Below are 25,979 nucleotides of genomic sequence, written 5' to 3' on the forward strand. Positions count from 1 at the left end.
ATGTTTAATCCTTCCTGTATAAGTCAGGCTGTAAGCATATCAGTATTTTCATACAAATTTAAGAAAGGGGGGAAAAAAAACAACTGAATCGTGAGAAACATAATTCACAACGTCAGTGTTACAGCTTGCAAATGTGCATTTCAGTCTAATGTTAGGTTTTCTTACCATACAGGGGCTCCGAATGGGGTCTCATCCTGCATTGCTGCCGCTCTTGGAGGTGAGTTCCAAGGTCTTGTAGGAGTATCTGGAGTGTCAGCTGGATTTGAAGAACCTGGAGCCTTGTCTATCCCCCCTTCACCCTCGAGTCAAGAAGATGGAGGCGAGAAAGAACACTTGCAAGAAGTGGAGATGTTAACAGAACAGTTGTCTCATCAGAGTCCCAAGGACAGTGATTTGGGGGCTTACTCTCCCCTTGGCCCCTCTGCTGAATCTGAGAGTTTGGGAGATACTCCCCTAAGCCCTCTTATAAAGAGTAGTTTAAGTGAAGAACTCAGTGAAAATCTGCTGGGTTTAGGCCTTGACCCTGTGGCTTTTGCTCCTGGGACTGAGCACCCCGGCAGCCGCAGCGGAGTAGCACTAGCTGCTGGATCAACAGACAGTTGTTTCAGTGCTGGTGGAGCTACCACAGACCGTGAGACGCTAAGCACTGTTAGCAGTTACCGCAGTGAAAAAACTGATTCAACTCAGCTGGAAAGTCCTTCATTCAGCCAGTCGCGGCCTGCAGATGGACAGGTTTCTGCCTCAGCACCAGCGATAGGGTCTGACATCCACAAGCCCACAGAGGATCCAGCAGTGCAAGATGGCAGTGATACTGACAATCTGTCAGACAGTGTGTTACTACGCTCCCCTTCCAAAGAATTCTCCCTCAGCCAGGGGCTAGACCGGACACTTGTTGAAGGAGAGGATCTGCCATCTGTACCTTCTGATATTGCACAGCCCCCTCCTCTCCAGAACTCTTCCCCTTCAAGTAGTGGCCACTCAGAGGTTTGTGAATTAGACAGGAATGTCCCAGTTCCTCCTCTACCCCCACCTCGGCAGACCAATTCAGTGCCCTCAGGGCTGGCCCTGGGTCTGGTGTGTTCTGAGCCTGCTTTGCCCATATCTTCTACCCCCTTCTTACTGTCTGAGCAGCCTGCTCTGCAGTCCCAGCAGGTTGTACGCCCTAAAGACTTAAAGCTGCTGCGGGCCAGCGGTGGTAGCATGGGGCACAGGCCAGGCCGAAGGAAAGCTCCAAGAAGGCGAGCTGGAGCTGGCAGCAGTAGTTTTGACTGTGGCTCTTACAGGCGTCACCACAATCATAGACAACACAGAGATTACATACCAGTGCGCAATCGACTTGGCACCAAGGCTTACAGTGAAAGTTTGTTTGAGGATTCCAGTGACGAGGACGACGGAAGTGACATGAGTGCAGGTTCTAGCCTGGGCTCTCAGCGCCGATACAGCTCAGATGATGATGACGATGATGATGATGACTCTAGTTCCTCTACCTCCTGCTACTCTCCAGACCTTGCTAACACTGGCATTACATCCACTCTTCCCCCTGCTGCTCAACTGCCTACTCCAAGGGAAGGGGATTTACCCGAAACTGCTGGCCCCTCACATCCTCGTGCTGCTCAACGCTCTTCTAGCACCGCTAGTGCTAAGACTCACGCAAGAGTGCTAAGTATGGATGGGGCAGGTGGAAGCCAGAGCAATGCAGTGGCTCTGCCCTCTACTCTGCTTGCAATGCCCTCCACCTCCACGCCTGCACCTCGCACTCTCACCATCTCTAAGTCTGATCTGGAAGCCCGGACTATACACTCTGATGGCTTTGCTGGAGCTCACCATCATCGCCTGGATTCACTTGGAGGCTCTTGGACTGGCAACCAGATGGGCTGGAGAACAGGAGAACTGGTTGAAGAGGGGGCTGTTGGAGGTGGTGAGTTTGCAAATTGTCAGTCAAGAATATATGTTTTAACCTTCCCTACTGAAACAGTTTTCATCATGGTTTGGAGGTCTAATTAAGAAAGTTAACCTTCATAGGGAGTCGCTGATAGTAAGGCCTATTTGTAAGTCATCAAATTGTTGCTGATATTTTTTTTTTCTGTAAAATATTTGATGACAGACCACTATTAATTTGTACTTAATTTAATCACGAATAATGACTCCATGGTGTAGTGATTAATACATATACCTTATTTGTGAAAGATTTTATTTAAGATGGCGAAGAGACACAAACCCAGCCTTAGGGTCTCACAAGCTAGTGTACTGTGATCTAACTAGATGTATCTGATATGATCCCTGTGTTGGTGTTGTCCCTGGTCATCATAATTAATATTGGTCCAGGTTCAACATTGCAAGTTATATTGTCATGGGGAAAAAAACTGCCAGTGTGTACTAAAATCCAAAAAGGGGCAGTTGTGGTTTAGGATGGGTTATGGGGTTATAGTTACGGTTATAATTATGGAGTTAAGGTTAGAGTTTGGTGTGAATTTTGTTTCCACGTCGGAAAACCATGACGTCACAACAGTGTGATTGGTCACTTGCAATGATGAACCTGGCCCATCATTAGCTTTGGTGATCCTAGAACAACATTGACACATTGATATCAGATTGTGCACTATACCCAAGCCAGTATAGAGGTGACGGTTGTGTCAGGAACTCCATCTGATATAAAGTCTGTGCCAAATCAAACATGGGGTTCCATGTGCTGTGGCAATCCCTTTGGAAATAAGAGAACAGCTGAAATTCCATTACTTTTTTTTTTAGTTCCAAGAAACCATGAGGTGTGATCAGAAAGCTCTGGAAATGATTCTGTAAAAATCAAAAATCATGCCTGTATACCCATTCAAAATTATATTCTTGTGCAACTCTGCTATATTTAGACCACTGTAGAAGTCCTGTTATGTCTACTTCTACTTATGTCTCAGTAGCGCCTGCTGGATCTACTCCAGTGTATTCCTTCAACTTGATTTTCATTTTCAAGAAATTTACAGTGTTACTATCAGACAAGTCTGCAATAAGAGCAAATAGCAAGAAAAGACTATGTTGCAATGATTTGGAACTCTCATATGCTTGTATTTTATCAGGTAATTGTAAAATGCAGTGTTTCTTTTTCAGCTTTTCTGTTGTAAGATTTTGTGTAGAAATTTCACCAGAACCTCAATCTGTTTTGCAAAGAAAGCATGGTCTCATTAAGAGCTTGTTTGCACTTGAAGGGGCTGGTGCCCTGCATAATCTCTGTTATCCTTCAGGGGTTGCTGGCGATGCAGGATTTTCAGCTCTGTGTGTCCACCCTGCAGCTGGATGTGAGACGTCATCTCAGGCGAATTTCTCCCAGATATCTTCTGGCTCTCTATTACTGGAGAGACCCAAAAGTGTTCACCGCCAGTTCCCCTTAGGTTAGGTGGTTATGAGGAAAACTTAGATGCTTCATTGATTGGGTGGGGTGCTGTTTTCAAGTGGAGGGCCGTGAATGGCACCTAGCCCCAGAGGCTTTGTCGCACATATATAAATTACTTGGAGCTGACGGCAGGTTTTTTGGCTTTGGGGCATTTCTTGCTGCTCCTGAAAAATTGTTATGTCCTGATTAAGAGAGACAGTATAACAACAGTTGTGTATACAGACCGTCTGAGGCACTTGCTGTGTGACATTACACAGCCTGGCTCACACTCTGATTGTGTGGAGCAGTGAACACCTCCTGTCATTATGTGTGACGCATGTTCCCAGTGCATTGAACACTGGAGCGGAGCTACAGAGGAAATCCACTCAATGGGGAGTGGAGACTCAATCCCGCAATAGTCCACCACATCTGAAGGTGTCCGTATATTTGTTTGCATCATACAAAAACACAATGTCCTCTTTTCTTTTCCCTAAAAAAATTGAGGTCAAAACATTAGGGGAGCTCACCCATGGCCAGGCGCACTGCTATAAGAGTTTCCCTGAGCAGGTTGAGGGAGCAGTGGCTGTCTTTGATTTTGATTGCTCCATAATGGCCCAGCGGGCCATGGATGACGGATCTAACTTGTCTTCTCCACAGCCGGCGGTGGACACTGCCTTTGCACAGGGGCCTGGTGTCACAGGTGTCACAGAGCAGTTAGCTGGGACTGGCACCTGAAAGGCTGAATTTAAATGAGTTGGGTCTCCCCCTGAGGTTGATTGAGACCATTCAGAGTGCAAGAGCAGTTTCTGTATTCTGACTTTATGAGGGTGTGTATTTGAGAGAACGTGTGCAGCTACGAACAAAATTTCTTATCAGTGCTGTGCTAGAATTGTGTTAGACTTCCTTCAGGTTTTGCTAGATAAGGGAAAAGCATTTTCCACTATTAAAGTGTTTGGCTGGAATGTCAGGCTGCCATGTTGGCTTTGGTAATGCACCAATTTGTCAGCATTCTCTTACAAAGAGATTTAACTACAGTTTTAGAGTTAGTCTTAGTCTTACAGGTAGTCTCAACTTTTTACAGCTTGCTTTAGGATCAATGAAAAATAATAGTAACCGTAAGTTACATGCTCTGTCTACCCACACATCATGTCTGTAGTTTTCCACCAACTGTAATAGGGAGGTTTTGCACCCTAACGCTGCCTTCATGTGTGACGTTAGGGATTCTACCTATAGCTGCCCTGCACAGGAGCTGTTAGCTTTTCGCCCCCTGCCATTTGGGGAATGACAGCCAGAGGTGGCTGACCTTTTGCGTGGGTCAAGGGGTTAACCCCGGTTCCTTGAAAACTGGTATTTCACTGCACTTTGCCCATGCAACTGGACAGTGATAGTAAGGCATCAATAGATAAAAAATGGAAAAATGCTGACTGATATTTATTTATGTATTTACTCAAAATTATTTGACCTTTTGAATTAATTAAATTTAGTCATGAGTTAGTTGCTTTATGGTTTAGTAGAGGCACATGGATAAACAACACTAAGAAAGCCTGGACCCCATGGTCTTGGTGATAAGAGCTTCTGTGGCTTGTCATGCCAGAAGGCACTTCCCATAGTGAGATACCGCACTTGAGCTTCAAAGAAATGGGGTTACCCTGGGCCCGTCATAAAAAAAACAACAAAAAAACTATTAACAAAATCCTCACAAAACTAAGCTCGAAATTAAACAGGCAAAAAAAGGTATAACTGTATCTTTACGGAATAAAGCATGAAATAGGGGTTTTAAAGAACACATTCAAATTTACAGATGTAACAGAATCTGCTTTTTATTCAAATTTATTTTTTAGATTATTCTATTTAATCAGATTATTTTAACATTGTGTAACATAATACCCTATATGGACAAAAGTCCCTCTTAATCTTTAAATTTAGGCGTTTTCACTCCCATTGCCAGACTTAAAAAATAAAATCAAGCCCATAGCCAAGGAGTCTGCCTTGAGAAACATTTTTTCAAGAATGGCTCATTCTAAAGAGCTCACCGAGTTCAAGCATGCCAGTCAGTTTGTGAAATTGCTTCCCTCCTAGATATTCCACTATCAGTAAGTGGTATTATTGCAAATTGGAAGCATTTAGGAACCACAGAAATGAAGGCTCAAACCATGTAAAGTTATAGAACAGGCTCACTGACTGCATATAGTGCGCAAAAGTCTCCAAAGCTCTTTTGAGTTAATAACTGCAGAGTTCCAGAGCCCTCAGCACAAAACCATCAGCACAAAAACTTTGCACCAGCATTTTTGTGGCATGGGCTTCCATGGCTGAGCAGCTTTTGCCTATATACTGTATGTATTAATGTCAGGTGTTTCCACTGTGTGCTATACTAGGGATTTTCCTAATTTCTTAGTCGACTAAATGAGGAAAAAAAAGACTAACCGACTAGTCTGAAACTTAGGAACACTCAGGTAATAAGTTCCATTTGAGAAACTTTTATTGGAAAATGTCAAAAATTAATAACATAGGTATTTGAAACCATTTATCACATTCTTCAGTAATGAATCATGCCGCTTAAATGTGCAGCACCTTGCAGCGTGCATTATCAACATTACACATTATACTCCAGATAGACAACAAAGATGAAAAACACTTAAAATAAACCGATGTTAAAGATGATACAAAACCAAACACGTTCCACTAAAATATGACAAATTAACATCTGAAAAACTAATAAATCACGACTTAAAAGTCCCAAGCATAATGAATGATGCACACTGTTCGAAATTCATGACACCCACTTCAATAAAAGTTAAAATCTAAAATAAAACAATAAATTATCCATCCATTTTCTTCTGCTTATCTAAAGTCAGGTTGTGGGGGGTAACATCCTTAGCCACCCCCTTTCAATGTGAAGGAGTAGCTGCTCTTCTTTGAACCCCTTCCGAATAACTGAATTTCTTACCCTATAACTAAGGCAGAGCCCATCCACCTTATGGAGAAAGCTCCTTTCCACTGCTTGTATCAATGATCTCATTCTAATAGTGTTAACAAAAAGATCAGACCTAGATTAACAGATTTATGGAGTTTCCCAACAATGATGTGCCATTTGGTGGCAAATGGGTGCATAACATTTAGGACCCAATAATATACCGATTTTCGGCATTGATTAAAAGTTTAACAATTAGATTAAAACCACTAGTAAGTCTGGTAGCAACTAGTGACAACAGCAATGATTAGTCGACTAGTCACGCATATGCTGTAGGAATAGTGAAAGGTAACTAAAGCACAGTGTTGGGGAAAGTTGGAAGTATTAATTAAAATTTTGGCTGCTGTGCTTAAACTTTATTGTTTTAGTAGAACTCCTTATTACTCAAGTTTACCAGAAACATTCAGGCATCATCCAGCTTTTACCCTACCAATAAGTGTAATGGGTGGAGTACCTAAACATTTCTTTGTACCTGAGTCATAGGAATGTGAAGAAACTATGCTAAATATTTTCTACCATCTTTTGGTGCCATTTATGGTCGATGTGCAACTTATTTTTAGCAAAGACATAGTTGTTTAGGAGGTGTTCCCATCTGCACTAAAAGATGGTTTACAAAACTGTTAATCGAATAAATAACTTTGAATGAAAACCCAATAAAGTTTTATTAAACTGTCTGTTTAACAAATTATATTAGTATTTTAAACACCCAAAAAGCATTTGTTAGGCTAATTTGATAAAGAAGTTAAAACACAGGCTTCACTATACACACTAACTGCTAACTTAATTTACCTCTGCAAATTGGCAATTTGGCTGAGACTGCAGCTGTGCTCTTTCTCTAGCACCAAAATCTGCCAGTAATGAATCCACATCAGGAGCATAGGATAGGAGAATGAGATGACTGATAGTGTCTGATTTCTGTGTTATTCACTCACTGTCTTCATTTTAAATTATTATTTTGGTTTGACAATTTGGAAAAATTCAGAGTGAGATATTATCTGAAATGTGCTGCTGGTAAATAATACTGTTGTGCTCAATTACAATTCTGTTCAGATGTTTTTCTTTTTTTTATAAAAATTGGAGTATTTAAAACAATGTTTAGTAATGAAAAATGACCAAAAAGACTACTAATACAAAAATATGAAGCATCAGTAAGATGAGTAAAAATTATTGTGTTTAAACCCTGATTACCACCTCACTGCTGAGACCTCAGTAACCGATCACCCCTAACACATTGAGGCAAAATCTTTTCATTAACCCATGTCCTTGCTGCTAACATGGAGTCATGCTTTGGAAAATTTATAATAAATTAATTGTAATTAATAGTCTGATGTGTGAAACCTAACTATCTCTTCAGCTATGTACTTATTTATTTAATAAATGAATAAATAGCATAAGGACATTCTAAGTTCTGAATTAAGATAGAATGCAGTTATAGTTAAATCTTAGATATGTGCATTATGTACACTGAAAATGTGATGTAAATGATAAACTTTCCTCAGCCATGGCCACGGAGGAAGGGGGCAAACACGAATCAGTCAGCAGTGTAAAGAGGACCCAGGCCATACGCAGGAGACACAATGCTGGGAGCAACCCTACACCACCACCGTCTACCATGGGATCCCCTCCCAGGTTTGTCATCTAAGCAAAGATGTCCCAATATGTTTGTTTGCACTTGTCCTCAACTTTTCTTTTTAGTTTTGGTTTTCTTTCTACCGTGCCTTCCATATTAGTATGTTTACATTATAATGGACATAAGAATAACAGCCCAGATTAAAATTGTGTCTATATAAAGTAGTATTTTCATTAATTAATTCTAAGTATAGCTCATGGAGCATGTGAGCTTTAGGGGGACTGAGTTTAGGATTAAGATTAACTGCTGTATTCATTTGTTTGTTTCCTGTAGTCTCCAGGACCTCCAGCGAACTCGGACCTCCTCTCATTCACGCACCCGTACACTTCCCTCAGCCTTACAGTTTGCCTCTTCACTTCTACTACCCCGCAGTGGCATCCATGAGGCTTCCACATTTGACGACACATCAGAAGGGGCAGTGCACTATTTCTATGATGAGAGTGGTAAGTGCCTTGTCTTGTCAAGACAGTCATTCTGTTTATCCTATTATTAAATGGGCAGATATGAGACTGGTGTCATTTTTTTTATCCAACTCTTCATGAATAGTGGACTCTCCTTGAGTAGCGAGTCTTAGGACTTGCTACCTTGAAATGCTACCAGTCTGTTATTTGAGCTATTATTTTGAAGCATTATGTAAAGTAATTGTAATGTAATGGTCACTGGTATTTGAATCTACATAAAGAAAATCACTAGTCAGATTGCATTATTGTATAATCTGTCTGTGATTGCAGATTTTACACTGTTGAGGGTATTCATTTCTGCTGTGTCTCTGTTATATAACAGGAGTAAAGAGGTCCTACACATTTGGACCTGCTGGAGGCGGCTATGAGGACCCAGTTCAGTAAGTTATAAAGTTTTTATTGCCAAGTGTCTTTCTTTTCTACAGACTACGAGAGTTATTGTTGTCGTTAAAACATTACTAACAGCTACATTCAAGGCTGTGAAATTTTACACTTGCAGAGAAAGGGAGAGGCAGTCCCAATCTTCAAGCTTCACATCCACTGAGGTCCCGGAAGGGGCACCAGTCCTGTCCATGCTACAGCCCAGACAAGGGGCTTTACAGGGGATGCAGGTGCGCAGGGTGCCTCTGGAGATGCCCGAGGTTAGCAGTACTTCATTGATTATTCCAAATAGGACATCAGTCGGCACGTCAAAGCTGACTATCACAGACGGTCCTTCTGGATCCTGTTTCCTAATTCACACAATCTCTGAATTCTTACCTAGTTTGATCTGGATCACGAGTCTTTACAAGAGTCCCAAGAAAACACTTTGATGATTGAGGAGAAAGCCAAACCTAAACAGTACTATCGCTTTTGGGTGCTGCCTGGAAAGTGGCTGAGAGTCCGATATGATCGACTGGCTCTGCTTGCCTTATTAGACAGGTAAGACAAAACATTGGAAAAGAGAATGGATTACATTTTAATTAGTTACTTTTTCTCTGTGACAGCAAAGAAAAATGTACAAAATGTACTCTGTTGCCCCTAAAATAATTGATACATAACAACTGTTGTTTTAGTTTTAGTTGCTGGATGCAAAATTTTAAAAAAAGAAGACAAAATGATCATTTCAAGTAAATATTTAACTTATAAAAGCAACTGGGTTTACTTTTAAACAGGTCCATGGTTTTGATTGAGAATTGATAGAGAAGAAGGATAAACAAGTCCAACAAATTTGGTTACTCTGTATCACATTTCTGAAGGCTGTTTTCCTCTTACACTGAAGCAAAAGATTTTCATTCATAAGCAAAGTTCTTTTAAAGGATCTATTTAATATTTTTTCACTAAACAACAACACAGAAAATGTTATCCTGTGTTTTTCTTTAAAATAAATAGAAACTTGCTGCTACTATACAGGATGCATTGTAAACTGATTTAGATGAAACTTTAAGGTTTTACTGTAATACTGGTACTGTTTTTTTTAATGGGTTGTTTTGTTTGTAATGGAAGAACCTCCTCATTGTCACAGGACTTATGTCCAGTAGGATATTGACTTAACACTTAATACACATTTGTTTTAATTTTTTTCTCATGAAGCACATTTTATTTACAAGTCAAAGACAGAATTTAGATCTAATTTTGAGGTTTCTCAAATATATACTGCTGCACCTTACTTTCCTAGGAACCGCCGTGTGGGAGAGAACGTGTTTGCTGTGGTGCTGGCCAGCCTGGTGGCATTCCTGGGGTTCCTGCTGCTGCTCCAAGGCTTTTTCAGGGACATTTGGGTCTTCCAGTTCTGCCTGGTCATTGCTAGTTGCCAGTACTCCTTACTGAAGGTACCTCTTATTTATGTTGTTTCTCTTACCAAAAGTCTTCAGCAAGTAACTTAATAATGGTCACTGTATGACCAAAACTTGTATTCTTACAATGTCATAACATATAAGTGCTCACTCTAAACTAAACTCTGAACCTCCGTTTGGTTCTGTGAAAATAACAGATAAACAGATCGCGCAGGTGGAGATTTGGCTAAATCAAATCCTGACGAATTGAATATTACTTAGAGCTTAGAGATTTGATGTTCATTTGAAAGAAAAAAGGGAAAACTAAATGAAAAAACTAATGGTTGTCATAAGACTTAGCCTATGTAAGACCCTTATAAGACTTTCTCTTACAACGCATCCTCTGTCAAGAGTACAATAATTGTGCAATTTAAAATAAGGCTCCAGTAACATGATACTGGACTTGTTTTAAAGCAGTCTTTTAACATCATTGTTGTAGGAAGCTAAGTGCTCAAAATCCAGTCCAAGGGTCACAACAATTTGCAGCTAACCTGGTTAGCTAGGGCCAAACAATTGTCGTTCCTGTTTATGTTTTTAACATACACGTGAAAGACATGAAGCCTAAATTCCCTGCCTCTTTGTTTTAGAGTGTACAGCCAGATGCAGCCTCTCCCATGCATGTGAGTAGTAGATTTAGGAATCCACATTTTATAAAATACTTTTGACCTTAAAATTATGGTATAACGTTGTTTCTCTCCTTGTCTGTCATGTAAAAGGGGCATAACTGGATCATTGTGTACAGTCGGCCAGTCTACTTCTGCTTATGCTGTGTGATGATCTGGATCTTTGACTTATCTGGGCGCTCTGGAAGTCTGCAGCCCTTCTCCCTCTATGGCATCATCATCTTCTCTGCGCAATTCCTGCTCTGTGTCAGGGATGTTCTCATTGGTTAGTATTATTCATGGATTCTTTTACATCAGGTTGATGTTCAGATTGACAGTGCTAGCATTGCTACATGCCGGAATAGGTCTATCTTTCTTATTGCAGTGTTATAAAATAGTCCTGAATATATCCTGATTATAACACTGCTTTATGCATGAGGAGGATTAGTGGGTTTTTAAACTGTAACCCATTTTTAAGCACAATTTTCCCCTCTTTTCATCCAACAGTGTTTGCCCTGTGTTTCCCAGTCATTTTCCTGTTTGGGTTGCTACCTCAGGTCAACACTTTTGTGATGTGTCTGCTGGAGCAGATTGACATGCACATTTTTGGTGGAAGTGGTAAGAATATTATTACACGAATGGGATAATCGAATACTTGGAGGTTGAAAGTGTCAGACCATTTTTAGGAGGACAATTTAAAAACCATGTGGTTATTTGAACACATCCTTGTGTTTATTGGTACATTTGAACACAACAAAGTTTGTTTTTTTTGGTTTTTTCAAATGGTCACTACACAGTATCACAGTAGGCAATTAGATGTATGGGAATTGTTTCCCGTCCCCGTTGGGAAGGCCTGGCTTCAGTAAACAATGCAAATAAACATTTAAAAAAAAATGTGTGAGATTCTGCTTGTTCATAGCTCAGAGAAACTAGTAAAAACAAATACTTTGAGTATTTCTGCCCAAACACAATAATGAGAGTTGTCTATCGTTTGTGTCGTTGTGTCTCACCCATGTCAGCCTAATTGTGTCTGATCTCTCTGTATTCTTTCCTCAGCCACTACCAGCCCCCTTTCATCTCTGTACAGCCTCATACGCAGTGTGCTGGTGGCTGCCCTGCTGTATGGATTTTGCCTTGGTGCCATAAATGTAAGTTGAACCGACTGACTGTCCCAGTTCGCACCTGTTATTAATGTGCGTCATGGGTGATCTGATCACAGGTAGACAGCTTACTCTTCACATATGTCTCAAGTGATCATTTGTGATTGCGTGTCACTTCCCTGCTCGGCATGTATGCAGACATACAGTATTATGTGTGTGAGCCACCACCCTCTTCTGCAGCAGTTTATTGAAAAATGAGGAAATATGGATCATATGCAGGGCAGAAACGGAGTTTGCACAATTCTTATGAGCTTGATAGTCAATATTTAGTATGAACACCTTTATTCTTTAATAGTATGACCTCCTAGGCAAGCATTGCTGTAATTTTTAGCGCTCAGCTGTAAAAGGCTGATGGGGTATTGTTGTCACCCCTCTGAGTGGGCGAGCAGGTGTCGTGAATACGATAACTAAGTAAAGAGTGAGGCGATGTAAGGTTTTCAAATTCATACCATTTGTGCATCTACTTTCTATTGTTTGCATTTCTATATACTTGTCCAGTTTCCTCAAATAAGGACAAGCTGCAGACCATTCTATGATACAAGTTTTCAACTAATACCTCTTTGGAAATCACCTTGTTGCTGTAAAAATACTATTTATGTCTGTCAAACTATGTTATCGATGTCACTTTTGTAAATTCCACTAAAGAAATTCAAACAAGTAACAAAGTACATAAAGATACCTTTAAAGTTTGTCCTTTGCCAAGTTGTCTGTTGAGCACCCCTACCTTGAGTTGGGGGGGGGGGATATAAAAAGAAATATAAAGAAATAAGACAGTGTACTGTAAAACGATATTATTTCAGTGACAAGTGGGTTTGATTTTTAACTGGTAAAAGGTAGAAATTCACTTCCCCTGACTACTCAGCTGGAAATTAAAAGAAGAAATCAAAACAGTGCAAACTGTGTTTCTATTCCTTGACATGTTCAGGCAAGCCAAGTTGCCAAAAGACATCCAATACCCAACTAATACTGACTTTATGGGCTTTCAGAATGTGGGTCTGAGTAATCCAGTCTCAGTGCATCTTTTGTGCAATTACACATGTACTTGGAGCTGTTAATGTGTGATCATGTTAGTGCCAGGTGTGATCTTACTGAACATGACATGGAAGAGTTTGGACGTGTTTTTCCTATTACAGTCGTCTATTTGACTTTTTTCCCCCCTTTTTTTCATTAGGCACCGTGGGGGGATGCCCATGTTCCAGTACTGTTCTCCGTGTTTTGTGGCCTACTCCTGGCCTTATCCTACCACCTGAGCCGCCAAAGCAGCGATCCTACCATCCTGTGGTCAGTATTTCCTGTTTCATATTGGCAATGATGGTCTTGGGAGTCTTTATTGAATCTTCCTTTTAGATCCAGAATAGATTAACAGTTACTTAAAGAAGTCTATATAGCAAGATAGATAGCAAGTCTAAAGTGTAGTTTTTTTGTGTTTTACAAAGTTAGCTACAATAATGATAATAATGGATTGGATTTATATAGCGCTTTTCAAGGCACCCAAAGCGCTTTACAATGCCATTATTCATTCACGCTCACATTCATACACTGGTGGAGGCAAGCTACAGTTGTAGCTGCCCTGGGGCAGACTGACAGAGGCGAGGCTGCCATATCGCGCCATCGGCCCCTCTGGCCAACACCAGTAGGCGGTAGGGTAAAGTGTCTTGCCCAAGGACACAACGACCAGGACAGAAAGGCCAGGACAGAAAGGCCGGGGATCGAACCGGCGACCTTCCGGTTACAGGTGCGCTTCCCAACCCCCTGAGCCACGGTCGCCCCAATCCAAGACATAAAAATGATGCTAATGGCCAAGAGACAGTACTGGTGTCTTGATCATCTGTGAAGACTTTGATGATAGATTTTATCTTTCTGTGGTATTTCTTGTAACTCTTTCTTTTATGCTTTTTACCCATAACATCAGGTCACTGGTCCGGTCTAAATTATTCCCAGAACTGGAGAACCGAAATCCAGAAGAACCCCCTGTGGAAATCAAGGACCCTCTTCCCGATAAGCTACGCAACTCTGTGGTAACTACTGTTGCTCACCAGCCTGCAGTTTAATTTTTATGTAATGATTTAATTAGTTTTAAAATCAATCTGTCTATTTATAGAAAGAGATTCTTCATTCGGACCTCGTCATCTGTCCCCTCATGGCTGTGATTACCTTTGCCATCAGTGCCAGCACAGTTTTCATCGCTCTTCAAGTTAGTTGGAGCAGTATTCATGACCTTACTCTCGCATCATTTTTGTATATAGACTTAATTAAAATGTTCCTCTTTTTGCTCTTTCTCCGCAGCCTGCTCTTAGCGTTGTCTTATACATCCTGGCTGGAGTTGTTGGCTTCATTACACACTATCTCCTGCCTCAGCTCCGCAAACAGCTGCCGTGGTTCTGCCTGGCTCACCCTTTACTCCGCTCCAAAGAGTATAGTCAGTTTGAGGTCCGAGGTGGGTGTCTGATTGCATCTTTTGTCTTTATTCACATGCACAGAAAAATAACAACATCTATAAATACATGTATAGTATAACAAGCTTTGGAAACTGAAATGTTATAAGTTGTTCTAATTACAAAAAGTAAGATCTCCAGCTAAAAGTGCTCCTGAGAAAACACTCCTGGGAAGCTTCATAGGCTGCTGCACCAGACAATACATAACTATTTTTAAATGACAGTCAGCTGCATATTTTGAATATCATGGATATATTAAGTAATATATACACTCAACACTAAAAATAAATCAAATCACTTATTTTATCTCAAGATTTTTGTGTTAGAAGTTGTTTAAAATTATCAAATTACTGTCATGTCTTCTTGAGTTTAACTTTAAATATTTTATAGACATTTTTCGCAATGTTTTTAATGGTGCTAGTCAGCCACAACTTTAAAAGCATCTGTTTAATATTGAATAGATTCCCCTTGTGCTACTAGAATAGCTCTGATTCATCAGGTCATGGACATTGGACCCTTGGGGTGTCTGGCACTGAGATGGTGACAGTGACAGTTCCTGTGGGCCAGTTTAGGCTTGATTTTTGGAATTTAGAGGCCAGGCCTGGTCTCTTTATTGAATTCTTCAGACCATTTCTAAGCGTTTTTTGCAGTGTGGTAGGGCATATAATCCTGCTGGAGGAGGATGGATGTTTCTGGGAGTATCGTTACAACCCAGAAACATCCACATGAATCCCAAGTGAGTAAGACTGATCTCACCATCCTGCAGTGATGATCAGATCAGTTTTATTCATGTCATCTGTCAGTGGTTTTATTGTTGTGGCTAATTAGTGTATTGAACCTCTTTTAAACTTCACTTTAAATCATTTTCTGATTTATTTATTTATTTATTTTTTCTCCACAGATATAGGATATCTGCAGTTTGTGAATTACTCCACATTTGTAACATATTTTTTGCTTTCTGTTTGACCCAGATGCTGCTCAGTTGATGTGGTTTGAGAAGCTGTACGCATGGCTTCAGTGCGTGGAGAAATATTTTATCTACCCAGCTGTAGTGCTGAACTCCCTAACCACCGAAGCTCGAACAGTGGGCCAGAATCACAAAGAGCTGGACATCTAGTAAGCATTTCCTCGTCCTGGTTCTGTTAATATTTTACATGCTAAGGTTACACTGTTCTTCATCTCTGCTCCCTGTGGACATGTGCTGTCTGCTGGATGTGTTGAACTCTCCCATGTGTGCCTTATGTCCCATCTCCCTCTGCTGTCTTCTTTTTCCCATCACCCCCAACCGGTGGTGGCAGCTGCCCCTCCCTGAGCCTGAGTTTTTTTTTTCTTCTGGTCTTTTGATAGTTGGTGTTTTCTCTCGTAATATTGTACCCCCTTTCCCTACAGTATAAAGTTTTATTTGGGGACAGTTGTTGTGATTTGGCACTATATACATCCATTCAAATTGAATTGAACTCTTGAAACGGATGATTTAAAAAATGCTGTGTTGCTTTATCTAAGTTGTCCTCAATAGCAAAGGCACATAAAATACAGTTTCTCTGCCTTCTAAGGAGGGCATCAAGCTAAATTAAGACGAAAATGGAGTTAGGCAGTATTTCAGCATGACTGTAAAAGAAACTTTGAGAGATTGACACAAATCCAGAAGGCTGGCTCCTGCTGCAGAAACTGCATAGAACCCACAAATTACACAACAATCCCACTTCCCCTTTATGTCAATGTGAACATCAAGAGAAATTTGTCAGGTTTTATTTCATTAAATAGTGTAGTAGTATATTGTATGTTACCTGTGATTTTCTTTTCTTTGAAGAAGTAGTAGTTTGTTTTTGTCATTTTCAAAAACTGAGTGTGAAAACCACTGAAGATTTTTACAGCAGTCTTTGCAGTCGTGTAAAAAACTGTGATGATTCAGTAGCTTTTGTGCACTTTTGTTTGTGCACAGCTCTATTAAGGTCCTACCACAGCATTTCAGTTAGGTTCATGTCTGGACTTTTACGGGGCATTTACAGCATCTTAATTATTTTCTTTTTCACACATTTTGTGTAGATTTGCTGCTGTGATTAGAATTATTGTCCTGTTGCACCAACTCACTTTTGGCTAAGGTCACACTGGCTGATGATCACTTAATGAAGTTTTTATTAGCAGCACCTTGCTGCTACTTACACTCTTAATTCTCTAGGAATTAAAGGTGGATTTAGTTTTTCACGGGACTGCATAAAGTGTTGTGAAAACCTTTCTTTTCACATCACTGTAAAATTATGCACACCTCTCTGCAAACTCTAAAGAAAGGGGTTAAACTGTAGCACGTAGACACAATGACTAGCATCTGGTGTTGAATATCTCATTTCATTTCTTGCCCTGTTGTTGTAACCATATGTTAGCATGTGCTGATTTTTTTTCTTCTTTCTTCCCCTCTCTCTCTCTTCCTCGAACCCTCCAGTAGCCGAGCTCTCTTTATCTCGGTAGCTGGAATGAAGCTGCTGCGTTCGTCCTTCTGTACCCCATCGCAGCAGTACGTCACACTGTGCTTCACCACACTCTTCTTCCACTACGACTATCCACACTTCTCAGAGACCTTCTTAATCGATTACTACTTCATGTCCATTCTCTTCAGCAAGGTTAGAAAACATTTCATATTTGTAACATTTTTTCGTCACAAATGATTTTGTGGTACTTTAGAAACAGCTTCCTGCCCACAAATAGTCTTAATCGTCTTATTTCTGTAGCAAATATGAACACTAGTTTTACGTGTGCATGTCTGTGTGAGCTTGATAATGATGAATGTTTGAATGTTTTCAGATGTGGGACCTGCTGTACAAGCTGCGTTTCGTGTTGACCTACATTGCCCCCTGGCAGATCACTTGGGGCTCAGCCTTTCATGCCTTTGCTCAGCCCTTTGCTGTGCCCCGTATCCTTTATTCAGCTTAATTTTGTGACAGTAGGAATACACCAGTGCCAAATTTAAGGTTGATAGAGTATAAGAGGGCAAATTGTAGCTTTAAGATGTGACAAAGGTATTTTATGTTGCAAGGTTATTGACTTGTTTTGCATTACTGCACAGAGGTTGCTGTTATTTTGTGCTGTATTCTTTATTTTGATAGTCTAAGTGACAGTGAAGTTATTCAGTGGGTTTTTTTTGTTTTGTTTTGTTTTGGGGGTTTTTGGTGACATGTCCTTAACTCTTGCTATTTCAGACTCTGCTGTTCTTTTTGTCCAAGCTGTCTTTTCTGCCATCTTCTCCACACCTCTCAATCCTGTCCTTGGCAGTGCTGTATTTGTCACCTCATACACCAGGCCCGTTAAATTCTGGGAGCGCGACTACAAGTATGTGTTTGGTTAAATAACCTGCGCAAGTGTGAAACTGTATATCTTACACTCTTAATATAAATAAAATCCATTTGCCTTTAATCCTAATTTGTCCCGTTTACAGCACCAAGAGGGTCGATCATTCCAACACTAGACTTGCCACCCAGTTAGACCGCAACCCAGGTATGCCACAGTGTTCCCTCCTGTCGATGCTTATCGATTTTTGTTCTGAAATGAAGGTGACCCTCTGTTTTTTATCATGAAGGTGCCGATGACAACAATTTGAACTCTATTTTCTACGAGCACCTGACCCGCTCTCTGCAGCACAGCCTCTGTGGAGACTTACTGCTCGGCCGCTGGGGGAACTACAGCACGGGCGACTGCTTCATCCTCGCGTCAGACTACCTCAACGCTCTGGTGCACATCATCGAAATCGGCAACGGCCTTGTGACCTTCCAGCTGAGGGGTCTAGAGTTCAGAGGTCAGCAGCATGAGATGTTTAGAGCTCATAAAATGAATGTAGTTTTTAGTTGTTTACCATCTTGTGGTAACTTGGACATCAGTCAAATGTTGTGAAATAGTATTTATTATGGAGATGTGGTGCTGTAGCTTAATCAGTAGTTAAAAAGAGGTTTCTGATGGCACTAATTTCCCTGGAATATAAAGCTTTAGGTGGCAGCAGACGCAGAAGTTTCTCGATTTAACTTGTCATAAAGTAAATGTTAAATAAATGTAAATGTCGTCACATTATTTCATGCCGATAGGAAAATTACACGATTGACGATGAAATTCGTACCCTGTGCAATTATGTCTGCCATTAAGTATGAAATCTCCGTGGAAAATGAAGGCTTGATTGCAGAGGAACGAGGAGGAGAGATTGAAAAGTCGTCTAAGGCCACTTCACCTTCATATTTTGAATATTACTTTGTGTTTAAGTTCTTACGGCATATTTTTATTCTTAAAAGAGATCAGTTTCACGTCTGTGGGTTTATTTTAAGGTCATTGAGGATTCAAAGAAAAAAAAGTTGTGCGTCAGCCTCTGAAGAGGTTGTCACTCTGCAAAGCGGGGCTTTATGATCTATAATGATACGACCTTAAAACTGATGATTTTTTTTGTTAAGTTTAATCTTTTTTTATTTTTTAGCTGAGTATTTTTTGCAGTAAAATTATTCAAGGCCAAGCATTGAATGTGTGGGCAGTGAAGTGTTTCTACCTGTTCTTAATCATATCGTTCCTCTTGTTTCTCTCCTGCTGGAGTCTGTGACAGCTGCTAGAGCTGTAGGGTAAAAGATTATTAAATTTGACACTCTGACTTTGACAGTCATTTCACCAAGTTTCATTATAATGTCTCACTCTGTCACGATCAGTGAATGAGTGTTTGGAGCTCTCTTTATGCACACAGCTTTTAAACTATATAACCATTTTTAAAGAATATGATCACACCGTCACTGGATTCGTCGTATCTCAGAAATGCTTTGACCTATTGGAGACCTATTGGCATTTGGACACCGCATCAAATAATTAGGTAGTGTTTTGCCTTAAATAAGCATAACATCTCTTAGCATAACATGTTAGCCTAATTGATGACTTTTAAAAACCTCACCAAGATTTTGATTTTAAAACTGTCATTAAAGTCAGTCCAAATTAGCTGAAGAGTCTCATGTGTTGACATGAAACCTATGTACAGCACCTCTTACCAGCGTAATTTTAGAAAACAAGAAAGGTCACTTTTTAACACAAGATACTTTTTCTGATTTTAGCAAAGTTCATTTTCTGCGGGGGGGTAGCAGTTTAACCCGTTTGTGCCCAGATTTTTTTCAGAGTTGTAAGGCATATCATTTTATCAGTTGAGTCCCTCTGAATCATGTTATGTATTTATTTTTTCCATTTTGTACTTTTTTTTTTTGAAGAAAATAGCATTTTTTATGACTGGCAACAATTGTTGCCAGTAGTCACACAGCTTGTCACTAGGTCAAATGTCACCTAATAATAATAATAGAGAAGTAATAATAATAATATAATAAGAACAAAATAATAATATAGTCATAATAAATAATAACAAAAAGGTGGAGCCTCAGGTTCCCCTGTATAAAATTCAAAACATCAAACAATTTGAACTGATTTCTTTATTCTCATTTTTTATACTCAACAAACATTTTTTTCTTAGAACCTCTAAAACATATATACATATATAACATATTTCTTCCCATACATTCCATCATCTTTCATTCATGCATGTTCTACTCAGTGTAGTACTTCTTGAAGCACTCCACATGTAGTGGCACATCACACTTTCCACACGCAAATGATGTGCGTCCGCCGCAGTTCTTGCATCGCTTGTACCTGCTACCAGTGTTGCAGGGCCAGTGGTTCAAATTATCAAACCTGGTGGCATCAGTTATCGCCACCGCCATTGAAGATCTTCTGCCCTGCCTACTTGGCTTTGTTCCATGGCGCAGGAGGAGGGTCTGGGCTACCAGCCTCTGGAAGGAGAGGAGATCCTTCTCCCGCTTTTCCAGGACCTAAATGAATGACAAAACAAGCATGATAGATGCATGAATGTGCATCGTTTCATCCTTTCTACAACGTCATGCCCCATATGTAGAATGTTCTGTAAAAGCAATATCACACTTGAGTTTGTGATGTTGGTCTGGATATCATCACTGTTGCTCTTGTCGATCGAAGAGCACTAGCGATGACCTCGAGTCAAACATCACCAACTCGATTGTGATATCACTAAATAACATACAGCCTTGTGTACCTGTAATAGCACCAGCTGTTCACCATGGCACTGTTCAGGGCCCAGCTGAAGCATGGCCACCACCACTTCTTGGACCGGATGTTGACTCTGTAGCGGCTGACAAACTGGTCATGCAGGTCCACTCCTCCCATGTGTGTGTTGTAGTCCTGGATACACTTGGGCTGTCTGACCTTGTCCATAGTCCGCTTCTGTTTATTCCATCTCTTCGCCTCAGTTTCGTGAACTCCCTCTCCATGTTCGACACCATGGTGACCACGCTGTTGTCATTCCACCTTACAATCAGCTTCTCTGCCTCAACCAGATACTCAGCATCTCCTCTGGGTGTCTTCTTGAAGGTCTGGGGTGCTGTGAAGGGAACGTTATGGAGCTGAGTTTGTCGCATCGTGCCACAGCTGCCATAGCCTCTCAGGGTCATCTCATCCACCAGGGACAGGGTTGTGAAGAGGTTGTCGTGGTAAAACTTGACTCCAGGTGGCACTTCAGCTTTCTCTGCCAGGCCAAGAACCACACTTGGACCCTGACCAAGTCCAGTTTCCACCAGATGTGTGTGGCTTCCACATATGGCTCCATCTGATGGACAAACCCGGAGGAGGATGCTAAGCTCCATATTTTATACCCAAAACGAATAGGCTTCCTCTAATAAACTGTTTGCACCCATGCCTTACAAAATACTCAATCATCATCTCATCTACTGCCACATGTTCTGCTATCGGGATTGCGTTGTTGATGTCATTTAGATGCTTAAAAGGGGACGCACCTTGAAGAACGGGTCAGCTGTGATCTTCATGTTGTCTACTAAATGAACAGAAGACATAATTTCATCAAACCTGTTCCTCCGCATGGCATCTTTTACAGCATTGTTGCTGACATCACAATCGTCTGACCAGAGAAGACGCCGCCTTTGGGACTGTGTTGTATCCACTGATCAACAGAATACCGTGAGAATGTAAGAAGTTCATCCTCAGTCAGGTTGAGCGTTTTCCCTTTTGTTCAGCGTAGAGATTGGACATTTCAGTGTGACATCTCTGAGGGACTTGGGATAAAATGTGAGGAAGATATCCACTGGATCATCTGATGTGAAGCCAGGATCATGTTCTTTGGGGACATAGCGAGGGATCTGATATTTTTTGTTGGCTTGTGCTGGTGCTTTGGCCGCAATTTTGATTTTTTTGAATTTCCTGTCTTGGTTCTTAGTTTTGTGGAGCATGGGCCCAACAATCTGACTGGTCACCTTTTCATTTGTGCCACTGACCTTTCTAGTCTCTGTCTGACTCACTGAGGATGAGCACCCAGGATCATCATCGGGATTTGGCAGCTGCATGTCCGAATTAGGTAGAAAGCCTTCACCTTTGAGTATTCTTGATGGGAGGCGGTTATGGTCACCAGTGGCCTCATCATCAGATTGGTCACTGTCACAGTCTGTGTCATGTGCGTGCATTTCTGACTCAGGCACAACTGTGATGTCCGCCACAGTTTCAGAGTCCTGCAGCATGGCCAGGATCTCTGCTACGGTGTACCTAAGGAAAGGACAACATACATGTTAGCTAGCAAGTTTAATTTTAGCTAGCAAGAAAATGATGTATGGTAATGTATAAAATCCTATACACAGAGGCCTTGAATACCTGTGAATTTATTTAGCTAGGAATTATTCTAAAAGGACTAAAATGAGCCATTGTACATCATTCTACAATTTTAAATAAGTAAATTAGGAGCAATCCTGCAGACAGTGTTTTCCTTTAGTTAGCGACATGCTATGTGCCCACTGGCAACTTTTGTTGCCACTCACAGAAATAAGCCCATGAACAAAAAAATATTTATCCTAGGTACAATTTTTTTGGGGAGGGTTACTCTAGAGACTTGAATGATTAAATAATTATAAATATGTTTGGGGGGAAAGTCATAAGAAATTTATGAAAATTACCTCTTTCCAGGATGATTTGCATCCGCCATGTCTTCAGCCAGAAAGAGCGGGAAGCAGATGATGTCATGCGATAGGAAGCACTTGGAAACGATTTTTTAAAAATCAAAACCTTTGTCTAAGTTGTCTACTAGCATATAAGTGGAAAAAGTTGCATTAGTACCTTTGAGATTTTTTATTGTGAGTCAAAAATGACAGTGATAAACTTTGGCAACAATTGTTGCCAGTGGGGCAAAACGGGTTAAGCAGAGATATCAACATTTCCCTCTCCCCAGCGACCTCCTACAGCTCATCCGGGCAGAAACTGAGGCGTTCCCGAATTAATGGAGAGCTATAATCTCTCCAGGGTGTACTGGGTTTGCCCCAGGGCTGCCTCTCAGTAGGACATGCCCCAGAACACCTCACGTAGGAGGCATTCTAGTCAGATCCATCAAACTACCTCAAATGTGGAGGAGTTAGTGGCTCTGCTCTGAACTCTGTCACCCTATCACTGTGGGAGAGCCCAGCCACCCTTCAGAGAAGCTAATTTCAGCCGCTTATATCAGTGATCTTGTTCTTTCAGTCACTACCCAGAGCTTGTGACCTTATGGGAGCTGAAGTAGCTACAGATAATTGATACCTCTACCACAACAGACCAGTGCAGCATCCACTACAGACACTGTGCCACTCTGTCAATCTCTTGCTCTGCTCCTCCTGACTCATGAGTAAGACCCAGAGATACTTAAACTCCTCCACTTAGAGCAGCAACTCATCCCAGATGTGGAGGATCTCCTTTGTTTTATTGTACAGTCTTTACCTTACAGTATAAAGCACTTTTAGATGACTGTTGTTCTGATTGGCGCAGTATGAATAAAATTGAATTGAGTGAAGACACTCTTTTGAGCTCAGACTTGGAGGTGCTAATTTTCCTCGCAGCTGCAAACTGCCTTAGCCCAAGCTGGAGGTCACAGGCTGACGAAGCCAAACAAACCAAGAACAAAGACGAGATCCTGAGGCCACCCAAGCCAAAACCATCAGCCAATTACAACACACGCAGAAACTCTGTCCATAAAAGTTTTAAACACATTATGCAGATATATTTTTTTGAAGTTGTGTTTTCCAAGCAGATTGTGATGTTATGTATACAGAACAGTGTCATCTGTTGGCGCCCTTTAATAGAGCAGCTAATCCTTATGTTTCACATCTTTCCAGGTACCTACTGTCAGCAGAGGGAGGTAGAAGCAATCACAGAGGGGGTGGAGGAGGATGAAGGCTGCTGCTGCTGTGAACCAGGTCACCTGCCTCACATGTTGTCATTCAATGCTGCCTTTGGACAGCGCTGGCTGGCCTGGGAGGTGGCTGCTACAAAGTACGTGCTCGAAGGCTACAGCATCAGCGACAACAATGCCGCCTCCATGTTGCAAGTATTTGACCTTCGTAAGATCCTCATCACATACTACGTCAAGGTGAGCCAATGTTCAGGAGCTGTTTTTACTCTGTTCTCACATCATGTTTTTTGCGTTTTATTGCAGTCGGTTTTGTTTATTTTAGACTCGAGGCTGTTTTACTTCTGTCATGAAGAGCAAGTCATAGAAATTTAGAAGCTAAGATATGAAGCTAAAATATGCACATACTTGTAATCCTTGATGTGGATTTAAAGTTGTCTATAAAAATGTTTTCCTAGCGTGACTAGTATTTTGGATTATGTATTTGTTGCGTCCAATAGAGCATCATCTACTATGTGAGTCGATCCTCTAAGCTGGAAGAGTGGCTGACCAATGAAACAATTCAGGAGGCTTTACGACCTTGTCTCGGATCAAACTACGTAGACAGTGACCCCACCTTCAACCTGAACATTGACGAGGACTATGATCACAGAGCGTCTGGCATCACCCCGTCCTCATTCTGCATGGTTTACCTGGACTGGATTCAGTACTGCAACAGCAGGCGCCAAACAGTAAGACTCCTCCACAACATTTAAACTATAACATCACATGCGTGGGTTGCTTTTGTAGTGCTTTTTCCCTTATGCTACACATATTTTGATCATAATGGATAAAGTATATCTTGCTTTTATGTGCACAAGAAGATGCTATTTGGTCGCATTTTTCTAAATGACACCTGTTGTCTTCCACTTTATTTCTGTCATTAGGATACTTTTTTCATCATTACAAACAAATGAAATGTTTAAGAACAGAAATACAGAAGGCATTAAATGTACAACATTGCACAATTTATTTGTGCTTCACTGTGTTTTAGCCGGTGACTTGCGAAAGAGATTCTCCACTTGTCAACCTCTGTTTTGGCCTGTGTATTCTGGGAAGAAGAGCCTTGGGCACAGCCTCACACAGCATGTCAGCAAGGTAAGTCCACCAGGCCGCACAACCATGCCTGTCACTGTTGCTGATGCCATGCATATATATGCTAAGAATATGGCAGATTTATTGTTGTTTTGTTTGTTTGACAGCTTGGAACCGTTTCTCTATGGCCTTCATGCACTCTTCAAGGGAGACTTCCGCATCACATCTCCCCGTGACGAGTGGGTGTTTGCGGATATGGACCTGCTGAATCGGGTCGTAGCACCAGGAGTGCGGATGTCACTCAAACTGCACCAGGTACCAGAGAAGAAAACTAGTGTTGGAGTGCCAGTATTTACTCTTTTTTTTGATACTGAATTGAGACTGTTTGTATAATCTGTGTTTCTTTCAGGATCACTTTACATCTCCAGATGAGTACGAGGATCCTATGGTCCTGTTTGACGCCATCACTGCCAATGAGGAAAAGATGTTGATATCGCACGAGGGTGACCCCGTGTGGCGAAGCGCTATTCTAGCAAACATGCCTTCACTCCTCGCACTGCGCCACATCATGGATGACGGCAGTGACGAGTACAAGATCATCATGCTTAACAAGAGATTCCTCAGCTTCAGAGTTATCAAGGTCACAGCTTGTTACGTTTAGCACTTCTTCGGTTTTTTTTGTCTTGTTGTCTCTGACTCATCACATGCCTGGCTTGTCAGATCCTCATCTCTCTTTTTTTCTGCCCTCCATAGGTGAACAGAGAGTGTGTGCGTGGGTTGTGGGCGGGGCAGCAGCAGGAGCTGGTTTTCCTGCGCAACCGTAACCCCGAACGAGGAAGCATTCAAAATGCCAAACAAGCATTGAGGAACATGATTAACTCCTCGTGCGACCAGCCCATCGGCTACCCCATCTACGTGTCCCCCCTCACAACCTCTTATGCTGGGGAACACAGCCAGCTCCGCTCTGTGTGGGGAGGACCAGTCAGCCCACACAACATTTACACCTGGCTCATCAGCAGCTGGGACAGGTGCAAATTCTTTGCTTAAATAAATGTACACATGAGCTTTAAGAGAGGGTAACTATAACTGTAACATATGTCTCTCTGCAGGTTACAGAAAGGGTGCGGGGCTGGCTGCAACAGCGGGGGGAACATAGAAGACTCAGACTGTGGAGGCGGCTCCACCTCCATCTCCACCAACCCAGCTGTTCACACCACCCAGAGTACACCAGCCTCCAGCCTTCCACAGCCACACATCACCACTGTCCAGCCCTCCATGGGT

At 41.4% G+C, this 25,979-nt stretch overlaps 1 protein-coding gene across 1 annotated transcript in view; it reads left to right on the top strand.

The window, feature by feature from the left end:
- LOC116336198 (pecanex-like protein 3) overlaps positions 1-25,979 on the top strand; it is a 34,362-nt gene that overhangs the window by 3,709 nt on the left and 4,674 nt on the right. Inside the window, exons 7-34 of the mRNA XM_039618534.1 lie at positions 173-1,918; positions 7,832-7,961; positions 8,236-8,405; positions 8,746-8,803; positions 8,923-9,064; positions 9,187-9,344; positions 10,081-10,234; positions 10,825-10,857; positions 10,954-11,125; positions 11,347-11,457; positions 11,896-11,987; positions 13,171-13,280; positions 13,912-14,017; positions 14,101-14,193; positions 14,286-14,436; positions 15,406-15,550; positions 16,875-17,052; positions 17,234-17,342; positions 17,629-17,758; positions 17,865-17,923; positions 18,006-18,221; positions 23,611-23,864; positions 24,125-24,355; positions 24,658-24,761; positions 24,866-25,013; positions 25,108-25,338; positions 25,452-25,726; positions 25,808-25,977. Coding sequence (XP_039474468.1) covers positions 173-1,918; positions 7,832-7,961; positions 8,236-8,405; positions 8,746-8,803; positions 8,923-9,064; positions 9,187-9,344; positions 10,081-10,234; positions 10,825-10,857; positions 10,954-11,125; positions 11,347-11,457; positions 11,896-11,987; positions 13,171-13,280; positions 13,912-14,017; positions 14,101-14,193; positions 14,286-14,436; positions 15,406-15,550; positions 16,875-17,052; positions 17,234-17,342; positions 17,629-17,758; positions 17,865-17,923; positions 18,006-18,221; positions 23,611-23,864; positions 24,125-24,355; positions 24,658-24,761; positions 24,866-25,013; positions 25,108-25,338; positions 25,452-25,726; positions 25,808-25,977 — 5,676 coding nt within the window. The remainder of the gene's footprint in view (positions 1-172; positions 1,919-7,831; positions 7,962-8,235; positions 8,406-8,745; positions 8,804-8,922; positions 9,065-9,186; positions 9,345-10,080; positions 10,235-10,824; positions 10,858-10,953; positions 11,126-11,346; positions 11,458-11,895; positions 11,988-13,170; positions 13,281-13,911; positions 14,018-14,100; positions 14,194-14,285; positions 14,437-15,405; positions 15,551-16,874; positions 17,053-17,233; positions 17,343-17,628; positions 17,759-17,864; positions 17,924-18,005; positions 18,222-23,610; positions 23,865-24,124; positions 24,356-24,657; positions 24,762-24,865; positions 25,014-25,107; positions 25,339-25,451; positions 25,727-25,807; positions 25,978-25,979) is intronic.

The sequence above is a fragment of the Oreochromis aureus genome, linkage group 10 (assembly GCF_013358895.1).
Source record: "Oreochromis aureus strain Israel breed Guangdong linkage group 10, ZZ_aureus, whole genome shotgun sequence".
NCBI classification, from domain to species: domain Eukaryota; kingdom Metazoa; phylum Chordata; class Actinopteri; order Cichliformes; family Cichlidae; genus Oreochromis; species Oreochromis aureus.